This window comes from Pongo abelii, chromosome 3, assembly GCF_028885655.2.
Source record: "Pongo abelii isolate AG06213 chromosome 3, NHGRI_mPonAbe1-v2.0_pri, whole genome shotgun sequence".
In the NCBI taxonomy this organism is placed as follows: Eukaryota; Metazoa; Chordata; class Mammalia; order Primates; family Hominidae; genus Pongo; species Pongo abelii.
This window is the reverse complement of record NC_071988.2, coordinates 164,166,841-164,183,335: the sequence shown is the minus strand read 5'-3', so window position 1 is coordinate 164,183,335 and position 16,495 is coordinate 164,166,841. Positions and strand designations below refer to the sequence as shown.

Sequence of the window (16,495 nt, the reverse complement as noted above, 5' to 3'; positions counted from 1 at the left end):
AGGTAAGGGAACAGTGGGTTTGGAGATTACAGTCTAAAAGCTTTATGGTATTCTAGTGACTCTGAGATAAACAAGCAGTTTTTACCTTAGCTTCTCCATCTGTGAAACAAGAGGTTTCAGGTTATTCTCTGACTTTCCTTCCAACCGTAGCATCCTGGGAGTTTATGATGCTTATACGAACTCTGATATCCTATAACTTAGACAATCTAGTATACATATTTTGAGAATAAAAGTAGCTACTAATAATTACAGTGGAATAACAGGTATAAACTGGCATATGTGGTTGCCACACCTCTAACATATTGTGGTACGATGACAAATAATGAGGAAAATAAGTAATATAACACATATGTGTACATACACAATAAAGGTCTTTTTTCACCTATGCAAATAAACAATTAATGTGCTGGGCTGGGCACGGTGGCTCATGCCTGTAATCCCAACACTTTGGGAGGCTGAGACGGGTGGATCACCTGAGGTCAGGAGTTCAAGTCCAGCCCAACTAACACAGTGAAACCCCATCTCTACTAAAAATACAAAGATTAGCCAGGCGTGATGGCAGGCGCCTGCAGTCCCAGCTACATGGGAGGCTGTGGCAGGAGAATCACTGGAACCAGGGAGGTGGAGGTTGCAGTGAGCTGAGACCACGCCACTGTACTTCAGCCTTGGCAGCAGAGCGAGACTCCATCTCAAAAAAGAAAAAAGAAAAAAGAATTGATGTGCCTTGAACTATATTTATGGTTCACCTATCATTAAGACCTTTTGTCTAGTGCTTAACCAGCCGCTAATCAACCCCTTTATAAATATATGCTAAACCATTGAGTTAAACAGCAGAATGTGACAAGTGGGGCCCATTTGAGAAGGACATCCCAGAAGATCCAGACTGTATTACAAATCCTGGGGTTACAAAGGAGAGCCAATGGGGCTGAAAGTGTCTGTGGTGAGAAACAACTCTGCTATGTGGACTCTTTAGGAAAAGCAAATAGGAAAGTGTCGGTACAGACCTTTAGAGTTCTGGAATGTACTAGTGCTTCCTGCCTCAGGTAGCTACTTCTCATTTGAAAAATAGCTCCCTTTGTAATACTGGGCTTTAGTAGAAACTGAACCCTTGATGATGGGACACAAAGGAACTCTGTGACTAGAGCTGCCCATTGTGAACTTGGTATTGATTTACCCCACTGTATGGCATAGAAATAATATATTGTTACATAGGAGTGATACATTTGGAACATTGGATCAATTGGCTCCATACATTTGAGCTCAAGCAGATCCACAATGTATGACCATATATCATGAAGAGGTGTCCCAGAGTCTCCTATCATCTGTCCTACTGCACCGATGGTTCTTTCTCAACTCACACCCTTGGGAGTTCCCTGTGATTCACTCATGGAGGAGGAAAGAACTTGCACTGGTATAAAAATGGGTCAGCCTGACATGTTGGGTGGACTTCAAGGTCAATAATGAAGGAAATTTACCCAGTGGGAAGATCAGCAAACCATTTACTTGGTATTCCTTTCATGTAGAGAAGGAGGTAACCTGAGGTGCAGATGTATATTGAGCTTTGGCAGAGCTAATAATCTGATGGGCCTGAAAGAAATAAGACTAGAAAATAAAATACAAGGAATATGAGCAAGAGACATGTGAATGGGGTTGTAGGAGTGAGCACAATCAAAATCATGCCTGTCAGACAGTAAATACTGCAGAGGAAGCTTTCTACTACCAGGTGGACATTGTCATGTGTCCACTGGATATTAGCCAGCCTCCTTTCTCAGTTACTCCAGGGTTTGTGCAATAGACCCATGAAGAGAATGATCTATTGTGGTTGGACTTAGATCTTAGTGACAGAGGCAGGGAATATGCATGGACCCAGGACATGGCCTCCCTTTCCAAAGCTAATATAGCTATTGTCACTTCTAACTATTAAATGCCAGAAACAGACTGACAATGAGCCACTGAAATGGTACCATTCCTCTGGGGTAAGATAGAGACCCAACACCTGTTGGGTGGCAGGCAAATTAAGTTGCATCCTCTCCACTTTGGAGCGGGCAGCAATTTATCCTAAGTGGGTGAATTATGGTCTAGATATGTGTTTGCCTTTCCTCTCACAGTGCCTTCATTGGCATCCACATCCGATAGCCTAAGAATGCCTAATCCAATGATATGGTGCCCCACATAATATTGCTTCTACTAAAGGACATTTGCTGCTGTATCAAAGAAGGCACAACAGTGAGCTTACAGTCATAATGTGTTTCAGCACACAACAGCCACAGGCCTGAGGTACAGTGGAATAATATTAACCATGAAAAGGTCAGCCAAGACACAAGCATGAGGAAAAACCTTAGAATTGGGGTGCTGCCTTCTAGGATTGGGAAATATGCCAAACCAATTGCTGATGTAGAATGCTGTATTTATCATACCCAGCACTCACAGTTCTGGGACTAAGGGTAGGCCCTTCCTACAATCAGTAGCAGTGATCCACTTGTGGTATTTGCACTACCTTTCCCTACAACCTTATACTTTGCCAGTTAGAATCCTGGTTCTTGTGGTGGAGTCAGGGGAGCAGTGCTGTTCTGTCAGGGGACACAATTAGAATCCCACTTAAGTGGAAGCTGTGATTGGTTCTATCTGTGATCTGGTTACTATGTGTTCCTCATGACAATAGACCAAAAAAGATGGTGTGAGATATCCATACTCACCACCATGAGAAGATAGGGCTACTGCCACAAAATCTGAGCAAGAAAAAACATGTCTGAAACTTAGAAGTACTCCATGCCCTGATGGGAAGGAGAAATTGCAGCAACCAAGACTCCATAGGAGCAAGAAAACTAAGGGCTTAATTCATCTTGATTTAGGTCTGCAACACCCAGCAGCAACTCAGACCACCTGAAATGCTGGTAGAGTATGGGGGAAAATCTGGGATTAGTGATAAAGGAGATAGGTGATGAATATCAATTAAGGCCTTGGGGACTAGTTGGAGGATTGGATATTGTGGCTGGATTTATTACTGCTCTTTTAAGTCTCTGGGGAATCGCAGCTTGCCATCACTCTAAAGGACTGTACTTAAACTCTCCTCTTGGGAAAGATGTGAAGGATCTTGTTTTGTATGCTATTGGGTTATCAGTAGATGGTGCAAGTACATCTGAGTTGTACACGGGGTTGTCTGTCCTGGGCCCAGTTTGTGTGCTTTTCTACAATGGCTAAATCCTAATCCTAAGGATTAAATCCTTATAATCCTAACATGTCTTCACATTTTTGACCACTTGCTCAATGGTGAGCCTCAGATATTGCCACCACTGTCACCTTATCTCTTAACACCATTAACTATATCAGCCTCTCTTAAGGTGAAGACCAGGCGTTAGTGTATCCCCAGTAGCAACCACCATGGAAGGATTCACAGTAGTTTTGGCAACTGTCATATAGGGACACACCCAGGAAAGTTCTATCTCCATTAGAGTATTGTTTCCCCAGTGGCTACACAAAGGGGCAGATTATAAAATCATAAAGGCAGAGGACTTAATGACCTGTAGGATGAATCTTTATCAATGAAACATAGAGTATGGCAAGCAACTGACATATAAATGTCCCTCTGAGTAACTGTTCCAAGGTACAAAGGTTCCAAATGACTTCTTTAGATTTATTTCACATGACCAAATAACCAGCTACGTTTTCTTGTGAAGTTCTCCCCAGCTCAGTCATGTACCACCTTGTGGCTGCTTTCTTCTCTTCCCTGTATCACTTATTTTTTTACTTCCTTGTGGTTGTCCTAGCATTGCTTGATCTCAGGCTGTGCTCCTAGAGAATCTGAATTGAGATGCCAAGGAAAGGTTTTAATTAGGAAGTTTTTTGAACATTGAGTGACAAATGAAAATGTCATTATGAATAAATGGCCCTAGGCTTCCTGATTGGAAAGTTTACCAATTTTCATGAACCAAGTTATCTTCTATCCTCATCTACTTTAATGTGTGAATGTACCTCTCTTCTTTACTTTAATGAAATTAGTGTGCTTATTAATTTCTTTCCTTTTTAAAAAATGCGGTGACTCTCTTACTCTGCCCCATTTTGTTTTGCAATGTTTTCATTACTCTGCCTGGTTTATTACACTTTTATCATATAGTTCCCCTATATTGGAACTTTTCTCATTGCGGGGAGACAGTGTGCTAGTTGTTTGTCCTTTTCAGAATGTGTACCTTTTTTACTGTCACCTCTTAGAACAAACAGGTTCATCAGTATACTTCTCTATATAAATTGTGGCATAATGGAAGAGTGCAATAAATTTTAAACAAAAGTTATGGAGTCCTCACAGCTTGTATGAAGACACTCCTCATAGAATACTAAACTTTTCTGATTACATTTTGCCAAACTTATCTTAGGCAAGGAAATGTACACCACCCCCAGTATCCCAGAATGTAGTCAGGGGCTTCACTATCACTCTTCTACCTTCCTCGTCATCCCCCCTTTACTTATTCTTTCTGATAATAATTTAGAGATAATATAAATTGTAACCGTATGGTGCATCTATTAGTATTAAATAAAAATTGTTAGCTAATATTTTCATTATAACTGTATATTGAAAGCAAAGCTGAAACTTTGCATATTAATTTGATATATTATACTTGCTGTATATCTCAGATTCAACCTAATTGCTCAGATTCTTCTAGACTCGGATATATCAATCTTTTGGAATTACTTGTTTGCTTTAGTGGTTGTTGCTTTTTTCCTGAACTTGTACATCCTGCCATTTGAGTGCAAACAGAGAATTCAACTCCCCAATCTCCAATCTTCTCTTTGTCTCTCCTTTGGTCATGATTTTTTTTTTTTTTACTCTATTGTCTATTGATTAATTACTTTTTCTCCCATGAGTGTTTCATCATGAATACTAATCTTTGGAAAAGTTGAGAGTGAGATGAATGTTCACAGAAATTATAAAGACCTCATATGAAAATTGCAGCAATTCTAAATTGCAATCCCATTGGAACAAAACAAAGACTGCTACAACCATTTGAAAGCAAGTCACATTTTTGCACACCATCCATTATTCTTGCATTTAACGGAATGTTAAAGATTCTACAGCTTGTGAATTTATGAGCTTGGTATTTAGCATGTTTCATGGCCAAAATAGCAAAGAAGCTTCATTATTACTGGTTAAATTAGCCTCATGAAAATGTTGTTGGTAAAAGGTTACAGAAATGAATAAGAGATCTAACCAAGCAGCATATTGGACCATTTATCACTATAATTTTAAAAAGGCATTCTGATGATTTAAATTAACTTGGCTAAAGGGTAGAGATTTAGATAAAAGTTAATAATTGAAGCCTAAATGACATGGTTAGCTCTTCTTTTTGATAAAGAGGGAGCAACGCATACACATACAGTAGTTTCGTACATTGTCCTTTTGGCAGAAACTGAAGCCAATAAAACCATACCTGACAATACCATTTATTTATTATTTGGGCTTTTTTTTTTTTTTTTTTTTTTTTTGAGACAGAGTCTTGCTCTCTCACCCAGGCTGGAGTGCAGTGGCACAATCTTGGCTCACTGCAACCTCCACCTCCTGAGTTCAAGCGATTCTCCTGCCTCAGCCTCCCGAGTAGTTGGGACTACAGTCACGCACCACCACGCCTGGCTAAGTTTTGTATTTTTAGTAGAGATGGGGTTTCGCCATGTTGGCCAGACTGGTCTTGAACTCCTGACCTCAGGTGATCTGCCCACCTTGGCTTCCCAAAGTGCTGGGATTACAAGCATGAGCCAACGTGCCCGGCTGGGCTTTTGTTTTTTAAAAAAAATATTTGTAACTATATTGTATATAAACTGAATTACCTAAGTATCTCATGTTTGCTTCCAACATGGTCAGATAGCCCTTTCCACATTCTTTGATTTTGTACAGTTGAAACTTAAAAACTTAGCCATCTTTACATAGAGGTTTTACAATTTGCTTTTTAACTAAATGTCTTCCCTATGTATGTAAGAATAGGAAGTCTGCCATCTTTGTGAAAATTTTATCAGGGAATTTAACATTTCTAATGTTTTGCCCTTTGACATAATGTTTTTATTTGTGTGGTTAAGCTATTCATATTTTTTGTGTGCTAAAATAATTTTTTAAAAATATTTAAGCTAATAAGCTCATAGAACTTTCCTGGGAATTATGATGAAATAATTTCTTATTATCTTGACAACTCTGACTAAGGGTTATGTGTTTATGGATTTAAGATAAAAATAAAGTTTCTCCTCTCTTCCACTCTTAACAGAAACCAGGAGATAAAAGAACTTGGTGAGCTTTCTCCACATTGGGACAATCTGCGAAAAAATGTCCTTACTCACTGTGATCAAATGGTGAACATGTACCAAGACATTCTGACAGAACTTAGCAAGGAAACAGGTGTGGAAGCAATGACTCTGCTTACTCAAGTGAATTGCATTTCCTGCATGTGAAATGAAAAAAAATAATAAACAGATTTTATGTAGATAGGAGAACTGGAGATTTTTTTAAACTCTTTTATTTCTAACTTTAACATCTTAAAACAAAGAAAAAACTACCCTATTTTACCTTACAGAATTATTATATGAATAATTGAGACAGTTTTTTAAAATACTGAATTTCTAAAAGAAAAGCAACTCATAAATATAGGATATGTTTTTCTTTCTGAAGTTCTTTTAACATTTTTCTGTCAGGTTTATCTTCTAACGCACATCTTAATTTATCATTATTTACTAATAATGTTTAATTTCTGGTTTCCATCAGGGTCCTCTTTCAAATCAAGCAGCAGCAAAGGAGACAAAACATTAGAATTCGTTCCAATAAATCTACATCTGCAAAGAATGCAGGTACACAGCCCTCACTTGAAAGGTATCATCACAAATTATTCTTTTAAAAATAGCAAATTATGTTACAGTGTGTACTTCTGTAAATAGCTTGACTATTGGCAGAATTCAAAAGTTTAACAATTATATAAAGTTGAAAATGAAACAACTGAACCTCATAATGACCCTAAATTCTGTTAAAGAGACTATGATATTTTTGTTGCTGTATTTTTGAGAAATACTTTATGAATGTGGCACCTGGATTGAGGTAGAGATGAAAATGCAAACTGAGTAATAGCACCCTTAATTAGTATTAATGGTGGCTAATAGTTAACATTTAAGCTCATTTGAATTAGAAAAAAATAAATAAAAAAGAAAATTTGTTCATATTTTTCCTATCTTGAGAAACCAAAGCCCCAAAGTGGACTAATATGCCAGGTTTTTTTGACTTACTGATAACTATCAATAGAAACTCCCTTTTCTATGGGAAAAAAGTGAGTATAGTAAGGTAGAAGGTGGTAGAGTATTTAAATGTACTCAGTTGTAAGAAAATTTGTCAAGGAGAAATATATAGGTTTTTCTGAATGTACCTGAAAATGGTCCAGAATGACCAATATGGTGTCACATTTATTACCATTCTACATAATCTCTTGCCATTTATCAAAAATGTGTTTTCCAATGTCTTTTCATCTCCCTTTTTCATTAACTTATTGCTATAGCAATTATGCAAATTTACGATGACTATATGCCCTGGTTTGCTGGCAAAAGTCCTAGATTATGTCCCTGTCCTGCATATGCCTATGCGCACTGTTAATGATACCCTCACTTCCTTTCCTTCTTAAAAGTCTCCCTGTTTAAACCAGTAATGCTGTGGTCATCCTACTAGTACCCATCTTTCAGGGGGCCCGAAGTTATCAAATTCTTTAGGGTAAGTACATGAAAATGCATACAAACATACTTAGAGAGACATCTAAATTCTCATTCTGACACTCTCTTTTGTAGCCCTTGTCACAACATAGTAGTTACAGGTTTAGAAAGGTTAAAACACAAGAGCAATTGTACACCGTTCATGAAAATGTAAACTGGTGTAGCCACTATGGTAAAAACAAATATGGAGGTTCCTAAAAAAACTAAATATAAAGCTACCATAGGGTCCAACATTCACACATCCGGGTGTTTATCCAAAATAATTGAAATCAGGATCTCAAAGAGATGTTTGCTGTCCCACATTCATTGCAGCATTGTTCACAGTAGCCAGGACAGAGAAATGTCTATCAATGGGTGAAAAGATAAATTGTGATATGTACAAAGATTGGAATATTATTCAGCCTTATAAAGAAGAAAATCCTGCCATTTGAGACAACATGGATGAACCTGGAGGATATTATGCTAAGTGAAATAAGCCAGGATACAGAGGGACAAATACTACATGATACTACTTATATGAGGAATCTAAAATAGTCAAACTCATAGAAGCAGGGAGTATAATGGTGGTTTCCGGGAGCTTGGGGAGGTTGAAAAAAGGAGGTATTAGTCAAAGGTACACAGTCGCAGTTATGCAAAATGAATAAGTCCTAGAGAGCTACTGTACAGTATACTGTCTATAGTTCACAGTACTGTATTGTGTACTTAAAAAATTGCTGAGGGGGTAGATCTTTTGTTAAGTGTTCTTATACACATACACATTAATAATAATAGTAATATTAAAGAGAGTAAGACGAAACTTTTGGAGATGATGGATAGGCTTATGGTATAAGTCGTGGTAATGGTTTAAAGAGTATATATTTATGTCCAACGTCATCAAGTTGTATACGTATATATAGCTTTTTATTTGTCAATCATACCTCAATAATGTGGTTTTAAAATGTGAAAGTGAGATCTCAGTTCTGCTTTAGAATTGTCTGAAATTTTATAATCTGAAAAATTAAACTTTATTGCTTTCTAGTGTTTGCATACCAATCATATATATACACCACCAGCTGATTTGCAAGTTTAAGTGTGATTATACTTACTCTGATGTATTATGTTATTATATTTGGTGATCAAGTATATGAAATTTTAATTTAGGTCTTATTCACCACAAATTATGTCAAGTGAAAGAACTGAAAAAAAAAAAAAAAGAGAGAGAGAGGTGGATGGGCCCAAGGCATTTAGAAGCTGCTGTGGCCTGAATGTGTCCCCCAAAATTCGTGTGTTAGAAACTTAATCCCCAGTGCAACAATGTTGGGAGGTGAGACCTAAGGGGAGGCATTTCGATCAAGAGAACTCTACACTTATGAGTGAATTAATGCCATGATAAAAAGAGCTTTCAGGAGCAAGTTTACCCTCTTTAGCTCTTTTGCCTTGTAAATTCATAAAATGTTCTCTCTTGCTTTTCCACCTTCTACCATGTAAAAGCATAGCAGAAGGCCATCATCAGATACCAGCGCCTTGATCTTAGACTTCCTAGCCTCCAGAACTGTTAGAGAATAATTTATATTTTTTTATAAGTTACTCAATCCATAATATTATGTTATAACAGCACAAAATGGAGTGAGACAGTAGTTCTTCCTTGATTACTGAGTGTCTGTCAATAGCTTGAATAGAACAGTGGGTAATGATTTTTAAAATAACCAAAAACAAAGTGTTACAAGTATTAAAGAAGCTAAAATACTTAAGAACTATCTGACAATCAACATAATGTTATTCTAATAGGCAAAATGAAAAGCCTTTTATGATGCAGTAGAATGTTTATATTATTTTAGAGTGTAACAGCCCTGGGCTTGAATTGTAGCACTACCACTTTTTACATGAGCTGAGGCTGCTATTTAATCTTTCTAAGCAATTTCATTCTCATTCCTGATTGAGTTAGGGTATGTAAAACACATAGAATGATAAAATAATAGTAGCTTTATTATACATGTGGCGTTTTCCATCACTGGAACAAAATGGATCTGTTTTATCAGAGCTGATGAAATTGGAGAAAATTGATCAAGTAAGAACCTATTAAAAATCAACGAAGTCTTGAACTAAGGAAATAGCCAGGTTTAGATTAAAGATGACTTAAAGATGCATTTTGAAGAAACCATCACATGCAAATACTTACTGACTGATGGAATAAGGCAAGGAGGGAAAAGGATAATTTGCTTTACAGCCATGGGTAGATGACAGTGTCATCAAACCAGATAGATTTGTTTGGGGCCACATACATATGAATTCATATTTAATTATGTATTCAAATGTTTGTTGATTAACCTTAAAATACTTCCACCAAACAAAGAGAAACTATGATCAAAGTGGCATTTTATTTATTTTTTTTTTATTATTATACTTTAAGTTTTAGGGTACATGTGCACAATGTGCAGGTTAGTTACATATGTATACATGTGCCATGCTGGTGTGCTGCACCCATTAACTCATCATTTAGCATTAGGTATATCTCCTAATGCTATCCTTCCCCCCTCCCCCCACCCCACAACAGTCCCCAGAGTGTGATGTTCCCCTTCCTGTGTCCATGTGTTCTCATTGTTCAATTCCCATCTATGAGTGAGAACATGCGGTGTTTGGTTTTTTGTCCTTGCGATAGTTTACTGAGAATGATGATTTCCAATTTCACCCATGTCCCTACAAAGGACATGAACTCATCCTCTTTTATGGCTGCATAGTATTCCATGGCATATATGTGCCACATTTGCTTAATCCAGTCTATCATTGTTGGACATTTGGGTTTTTTCCAAGTCTTTGCTATTGTGAATAGTGCCGCAATAAACATACGTGTGCATGTGTCTTTATAGCAGCATGATTTATAGTCCTTTGGGTATATACCCAGTAACGGGATGGCTGGGTTGAATGGTATTTCTAGTTCTAGATCCCTGAGGAATCGCCACACTGACTTCCACAATGGTTGAACTAGTTTACAGTCCCACCAACAGTGTAAAAGTGTTCCTATTTCTCCACATCCTCTCCAGCACCTGTTGTTTCCTGACTTTTTAATGATTGCCATTCTAACTGGTGTGAGATGATATCTCATCATTGTGGTTTTGATTTGCATTTCTCTGATGGCCAGTGATGATGAGCATTTTTTCATGTGTCTTTTGGCTGCATTCTTTTGAGACACTTCTTTTGAGAAGTGTCTGTTCATATCCTTTGCCCACTTTTTGATGGGGTCGTTTGTTTTTTTCTTGTAAATTTATTGGAGTTCATTGTAGATTCTGGATATTAGCCCTTTGTCAGATGATTAGGTTGTGAAAATTTTCTCCCATTTTGTAGGTTGCCTGTTCACTCTGATGGTAGTTTCTTTTGCCGTGCAGAAGCTCTTTAGTTTAATTAGATCCCATTTGTCAATTTTGACTTTTGTTGCCATTGCTTTTGGTGTTTTAGACATGAAGTATTTCATATTTCTTTCTTGAAAATGAAAGAACCATGTACTATGCTGTTTTCCAAGGTACCATCTGAAAAATAGAGTAAAATACGATGAGGACAATATGTTTAGTTTCTGATTCTCTGATTTGAAAGAAACAATCTGGCAACTAAAATAAAGAAATTTAGAAAAGCAAACAAAAGGGGTGTGTGTGTGTGTGTGTGTGTGTGTGTGTGTGTGTGTTTACACGTGAATACACTTTCTAACTTGTTTGGTTTGGGATATGTATTAGTTTTCTAGGGCTGCTATAACAAAGCACCACAAACTGAGTTGCCAAAATAGTCAAACTTATTTTTTTCACAATTCTGGGAGCTGGAAGTCTGAAGTCAAAATGTCATCAGGGCCATGCTTCCCCTTAAACCTATGGAGTAATCCTTCCTCGTCCCTTCCTGGTATCTGCTGGTTTGGTGGCAATCATTGGCCTGCTAATGTAACATACCTATCCTCTATCTTGCTCATGGTGTTCTCCTGCCCTCTATGTATGTCTGTTTCTGTATCCAAATATCCCCTTTAAGGACAACAGTTATATAGGATTAGGATCCATCCTAATGGCTTTATTTCAACTGGATTATATCTATAAAGAACTTGTTTCCAAATAAAGTCACATTCTGAGGTATCTTTCTTGCGAGGTACAAGTAAACCCACAAGAGGATTTAGAAAGGAAATTCTTACTTGTAATGACAAATATCAAGCAATACAGAAAAAAAATTTAATGTTACAGATTAGGGTACAACCCAGAAACTAGAAGATTTTTGACAAAGCAGTTAGCAGAAAGACTGGTTCTGGTCTTTGAAGAGCTAAGAAGAAAATATGGGAAAGGGCTAGATATCCTAAGAGCCACATTAATGGGAAAAGTACTGAATTGTATTGCATATATAACAGCGTGCTAAATTATCAAGCTTATGTTTTAAAAATATGTAATATTAAAAGTTATTGTTTGAAACTGGAGTTCAGATTAAGTAGCTGCTATATAGACTAGGTCACCAACTACATGTTATAATACAGGTTGAAAACTCCATTGAAATTTTGGGTCCTTACCACTTACTACTTTGACTTTAACCATGTTATTTGACCCTTAGTGTCATTTTATTATTTGCAAAATGAAAACGTTAAAAGTTGTCATAGGTGGTAGTGAATCAAATTTTTCTACTTTCTTTTATAACATGTATTTAACAGATTTTGGATTGCAGTTAAATTTATTTAAGTTTTGTGGCTACTGATTTGAATGTTTAGCTGAATTATTATTGCAAGGTAATAATGCAAGTAAGATGGGCTAAGCCTTGGCATTTTACTGGCAAGTTATCTGGATGTGGTCAAATTTTTTTTTTCATTTTTACCGTTAGTAAATTGTGCTTATTCACATTTGATTAATAAGCCTGCTATATTTGGAGAGGAAGCTTTGCAAACAATAGCTGGCAGAGTCACCAAATACAAGGCTAATATGTAGCTCTTGAAATAAGTAACTGAGCAGAACTAATGTTGTCATGTCTCATACTGACAAATGGAATAACCTGCAGTTAACTTAGGGTGCCCTGAAACTCATTAAGTTAAGTTTTTCATCCTTATTCATTACTTAAACTAAATGCAACAAGTGAGATACTCACCACAATAGATCTTAGCCAGCAGTGACAAGAATGAAACATAAACCCCAAAATTAAAAACAAAAGTTTTTATACTAATATACTTTAATAAATTTTATTTTCATAGCACATCAATTGTGAATATTATGGAATATAAATTCTTGTAATAGTCTGTTTTATTTTATATGCTATAGATATACAATAGAAAAATATTATATTTTGCTATAAAATTTAATGAATTCAAACTAAAGCAACTATTTTGTTTCACAGCAGAAGTACTAAAAGCCTTCTTTATATAACTCTGCATTATTAATGTATAGCTAACTCTAAGCATGAGTGTTTTGTAAATATTAGCTGTATAGCTAATTTTGTGAGCCTGGTCCCTTTAGATATAGCTGCTTGAGTGATCACAGTGCCTGACACAGCATGTGCAAAAAAATAAAAAGAGGGTCTGGAGTGATCACTTCACCCAAGCTGAATCAATGGAATTTCACTCGTGGATTCCCTTTGGGGATTCAGAGACAATCTCTCCTTGTGAATTTAACTCTAATTGTGTTCTAGGGAACCAAAAAGTGCTCATCTTTTCCATGGGGAAGAAAAATCAGATGTACAGTAATAAAGGAGACCACAGAAAGAGAGGAAAGGCAGAGATAGTCTCTCATGGCTTTTCAGTTCCTGATTTGAGCCCACAGGGAATGAATGGGCTTGCCCTTAGTTTGCATGAGTGAAACACACCGGTCAAGCATGGCCCCGCCCACTCTCATTGTTTTTGTTTGTTGTTTTTCAGATATCTCAAGTGGGATTCTGCAAATTGATATGAAAAGAAGCTTAACTAATATATGTTTAAAAAAATGAGTTTATATCATAAAGCTGTAGTTGAAATCAGGTCCAACAGTAGCCAAAATTTACTGTGTTAACTATGGAGGAGTCAGCTAACCTCTCTGGCCTTTCATTTTATAATCTCTACATAGAAGGAAGGAGCAGAAGAGAGGAGCTTCTAGAGCTCTCTGATTTCTGTATCTCAAGAATTTGAGAGTATCACCTCATCAGTGAAGCATAATTATGTTAGATATATTTAATAACGATGTCAAATTGCTTGGACTATTTTGACACAGATTTCCCTTAAAAATCCCTAAAGGCTTGCAATTCCTGTCAAAGGCATATTACATGCCATTTTGAAATCAGGGATTATATTTAAATTGTTCCTTGATATGAGGTCAACATGTCTTCATTTTTGACATTAGCACTATTTTATAGTTGTAGGAATTTTAGAAAGATCTTCTGGGAAAAATAGAATTATTATCTCATTTCTATTATTAAATGGCTTTTAAAAGGCTACAAGGCAGCCCTATTATTAAATCTCCAATCAATCTGGTGTCTTTAGCTTGACAAGACTCAACAACTTAAATTCTACTTCTCTAATACTTTTTATCTATTACTTTGGATGCTATGCAATTTTCACAAAGCCTAAGACAATTTTTGAGACACTATAAAATGTCAAAAAAGGAAGACACATTTAAAAGAAAAAAAAACATATTTTTTTTGCTTAAATTTTCTATAAAAAATTCCCACTTAGATTTTTATAATTGTCTCTTGATACCAAAAATCTGAAGACTTTTATTACACAGCTAAGGGCTATTCAAATCACAAAGATACATAAAGAATAGGATATGGCCATGGTAAAAGCTGTTCAAAAAATCATAAAGAGCAGGGTACAATAAAAATATTTTTTAAATGATAATACAGATTTTACCTATCAAATTGTTACTTTAGAATTTTAATTTTGTTTTCTTATAGGTATTGTTACCTTAGAATTTTAATTTAGTTTTCTTATAGGTTAATTTTTTTCTTGTACATTTTTTCTCTTTGGAGGAAAACAATCAATTGCAGTTAATTCTAAATTTAAAGGAATACAATGGCCCCAGCTAAGAATGAACATGGTACTTTAAGTGTATACCATTCTTCATCAACTGAAGGGACCAGGAAATAAATCACATGGTATACATAGATCAGTCTACTATTTTGTAGTAGTTACAAGTGAAATTCAAGGCTGAAAGGGCCAAAGGAGATAAACCATGCTGTTTCACATTGAGATATTGGTAGCTGATAATTATCAAATGACAATTCAAAATATTAAGAAGATTACCTAAGATAATAAATTTGCAATTTGCATAGAAAGTACTGGTATTTTAACAATTTGAGTGACCAGTTTTAAATGTGAGGGAAAATATCTCAATTAAAGTTAAGGATTACACAACTGTACACAATGTTATTTCAGACCATGTGACAAACCTAACATACCCATAGCTGGAGAACAAAGCTGTTTCCTTTGGCTTAAATTCATGTCAGTTCTGAGAATAACATTCAGCAGCTGCTTTCCAATTGTTTCCTTCAAAGTCACTCTTTGGCTATCAAAGTTAAAAGTATAAAACTTAAAACCAGTTTTTTGAAGACCTGAAGTGTAAAAATGCTATTTAAAGCCAAACTCTTTGAACTTCTATAAAATATGCACACAAAGATTCAAGCTTTTTGAGGAGTGGTCAGAATCAGAATGGAATAGAGGAAATATAAAGACAGGGAGACTTTGTTTGCTTTATAAGTATCTAGACATAAACCATATCTAGTGTCATAGTAGAGAAGACCTCTTGATATTAACGGAATATGATAGGTTGAAAATGCCTTTCTAGAATTTAGATAAGATGCTACACTTCTGCTAGCTGTGAGAGTTTGTCAATTTGAAATTTATTCTATGAAGTTCAAAACTGAAGAATGTTTGGGGACATTTCCCCTATTTTTGCTCTCTAGTACTTTCACATTTGAGAACACACAAGTGTGCCTGTTTTTCAAATCTTGATTGTTTTGTTGCTTATCAATATGTCTGTCTTAGAATTTCTTATCCCCAACCTGCTTTATTTTTAACTTACTTTTATTGTGTTGTTTAAGTGATAATAAGTGATCAATAAAATTATAAAAATGATAATAAAAAGAAAGAAAAATAAAGAATAGAGGCAGATAGGGAAATAAATATGGAAGTATGTATACGTAATTAGTATAGGACATGTATTTTCTAGTCCTAGCTACTGAAAGGGAAAGCAGTGACACCATAGTAGCAGTGAGCATAACTAGTCCTCAGTGCTTGATTTCTAAACGCTATTCTCTAATAAAAAGAATCAAGGTTTATTGGAAAGTTGGTTGATTGCAGGGCTGGGTCAGGGAAAATACAAGATGATTCTGGAGCATCTTGTGGCTCTAGAAAGTAATGACATGCTAGAAAAAATTTTTTTAATAGAATAGGTATACATAAAGGGCACAACAGCCAACCTTAAGGAGCTCCCAAAACACAAAGCTGGCACAACCTGAACAGCAAAAAGATATTACTGAGTCATTAACCAAATAAAAAATTCCCATGGGTCTATATTAATATTAATAGATAACTGAATAAGTAAATGAGTGGAGGAGAAGAGTCAACCATGCCTTTCAGAAGAATTCTAATTAATAATGTGAGAGAAATGAAACAAAAAATTACTATTCAGATATATCAGTAAAAATTCAAGATCCATCAACGAATGCAAAAATTAGTGAGTAAAAGTTTAAGCAGAAAAAGGATATTTGCATAGTCTCCAAGTATGTCCCCCTAGATTTTTACTAACTTTCTAGGGGAGAATTAACTGTCAGTACTGGCAGGCACTCCAATGCATCAAGGTTAGCCTCAAAGTAG

General features: G+C 35.9%; 1 protein-coding gene across 9 annotated transcripts in view; it reads left to right on the top strand.

Annotated features, from left to right (window-relative positions):
* INPP4B (inositol polyphosphate-4-phosphatase type II B) overlaps nt 1-16,495 on the top strand; it is an 829,855-nt gene that overhangs the window by 641,299 nt on the left and 172,061 nt on the right. For all 9 annotated transcript variants that reach the window (XM_024245636.3, XM_054553363.1, XM_054553366.1 and 6 more), the window contains 2 exon segments: nt 6,246-6,376; nt 6,740-6,844. In XM_024245636.3, coding sequence (XP_024101404.1) covers nt 6,246-6,376; nt 6,740-6,844 — 236 coding nt within the window.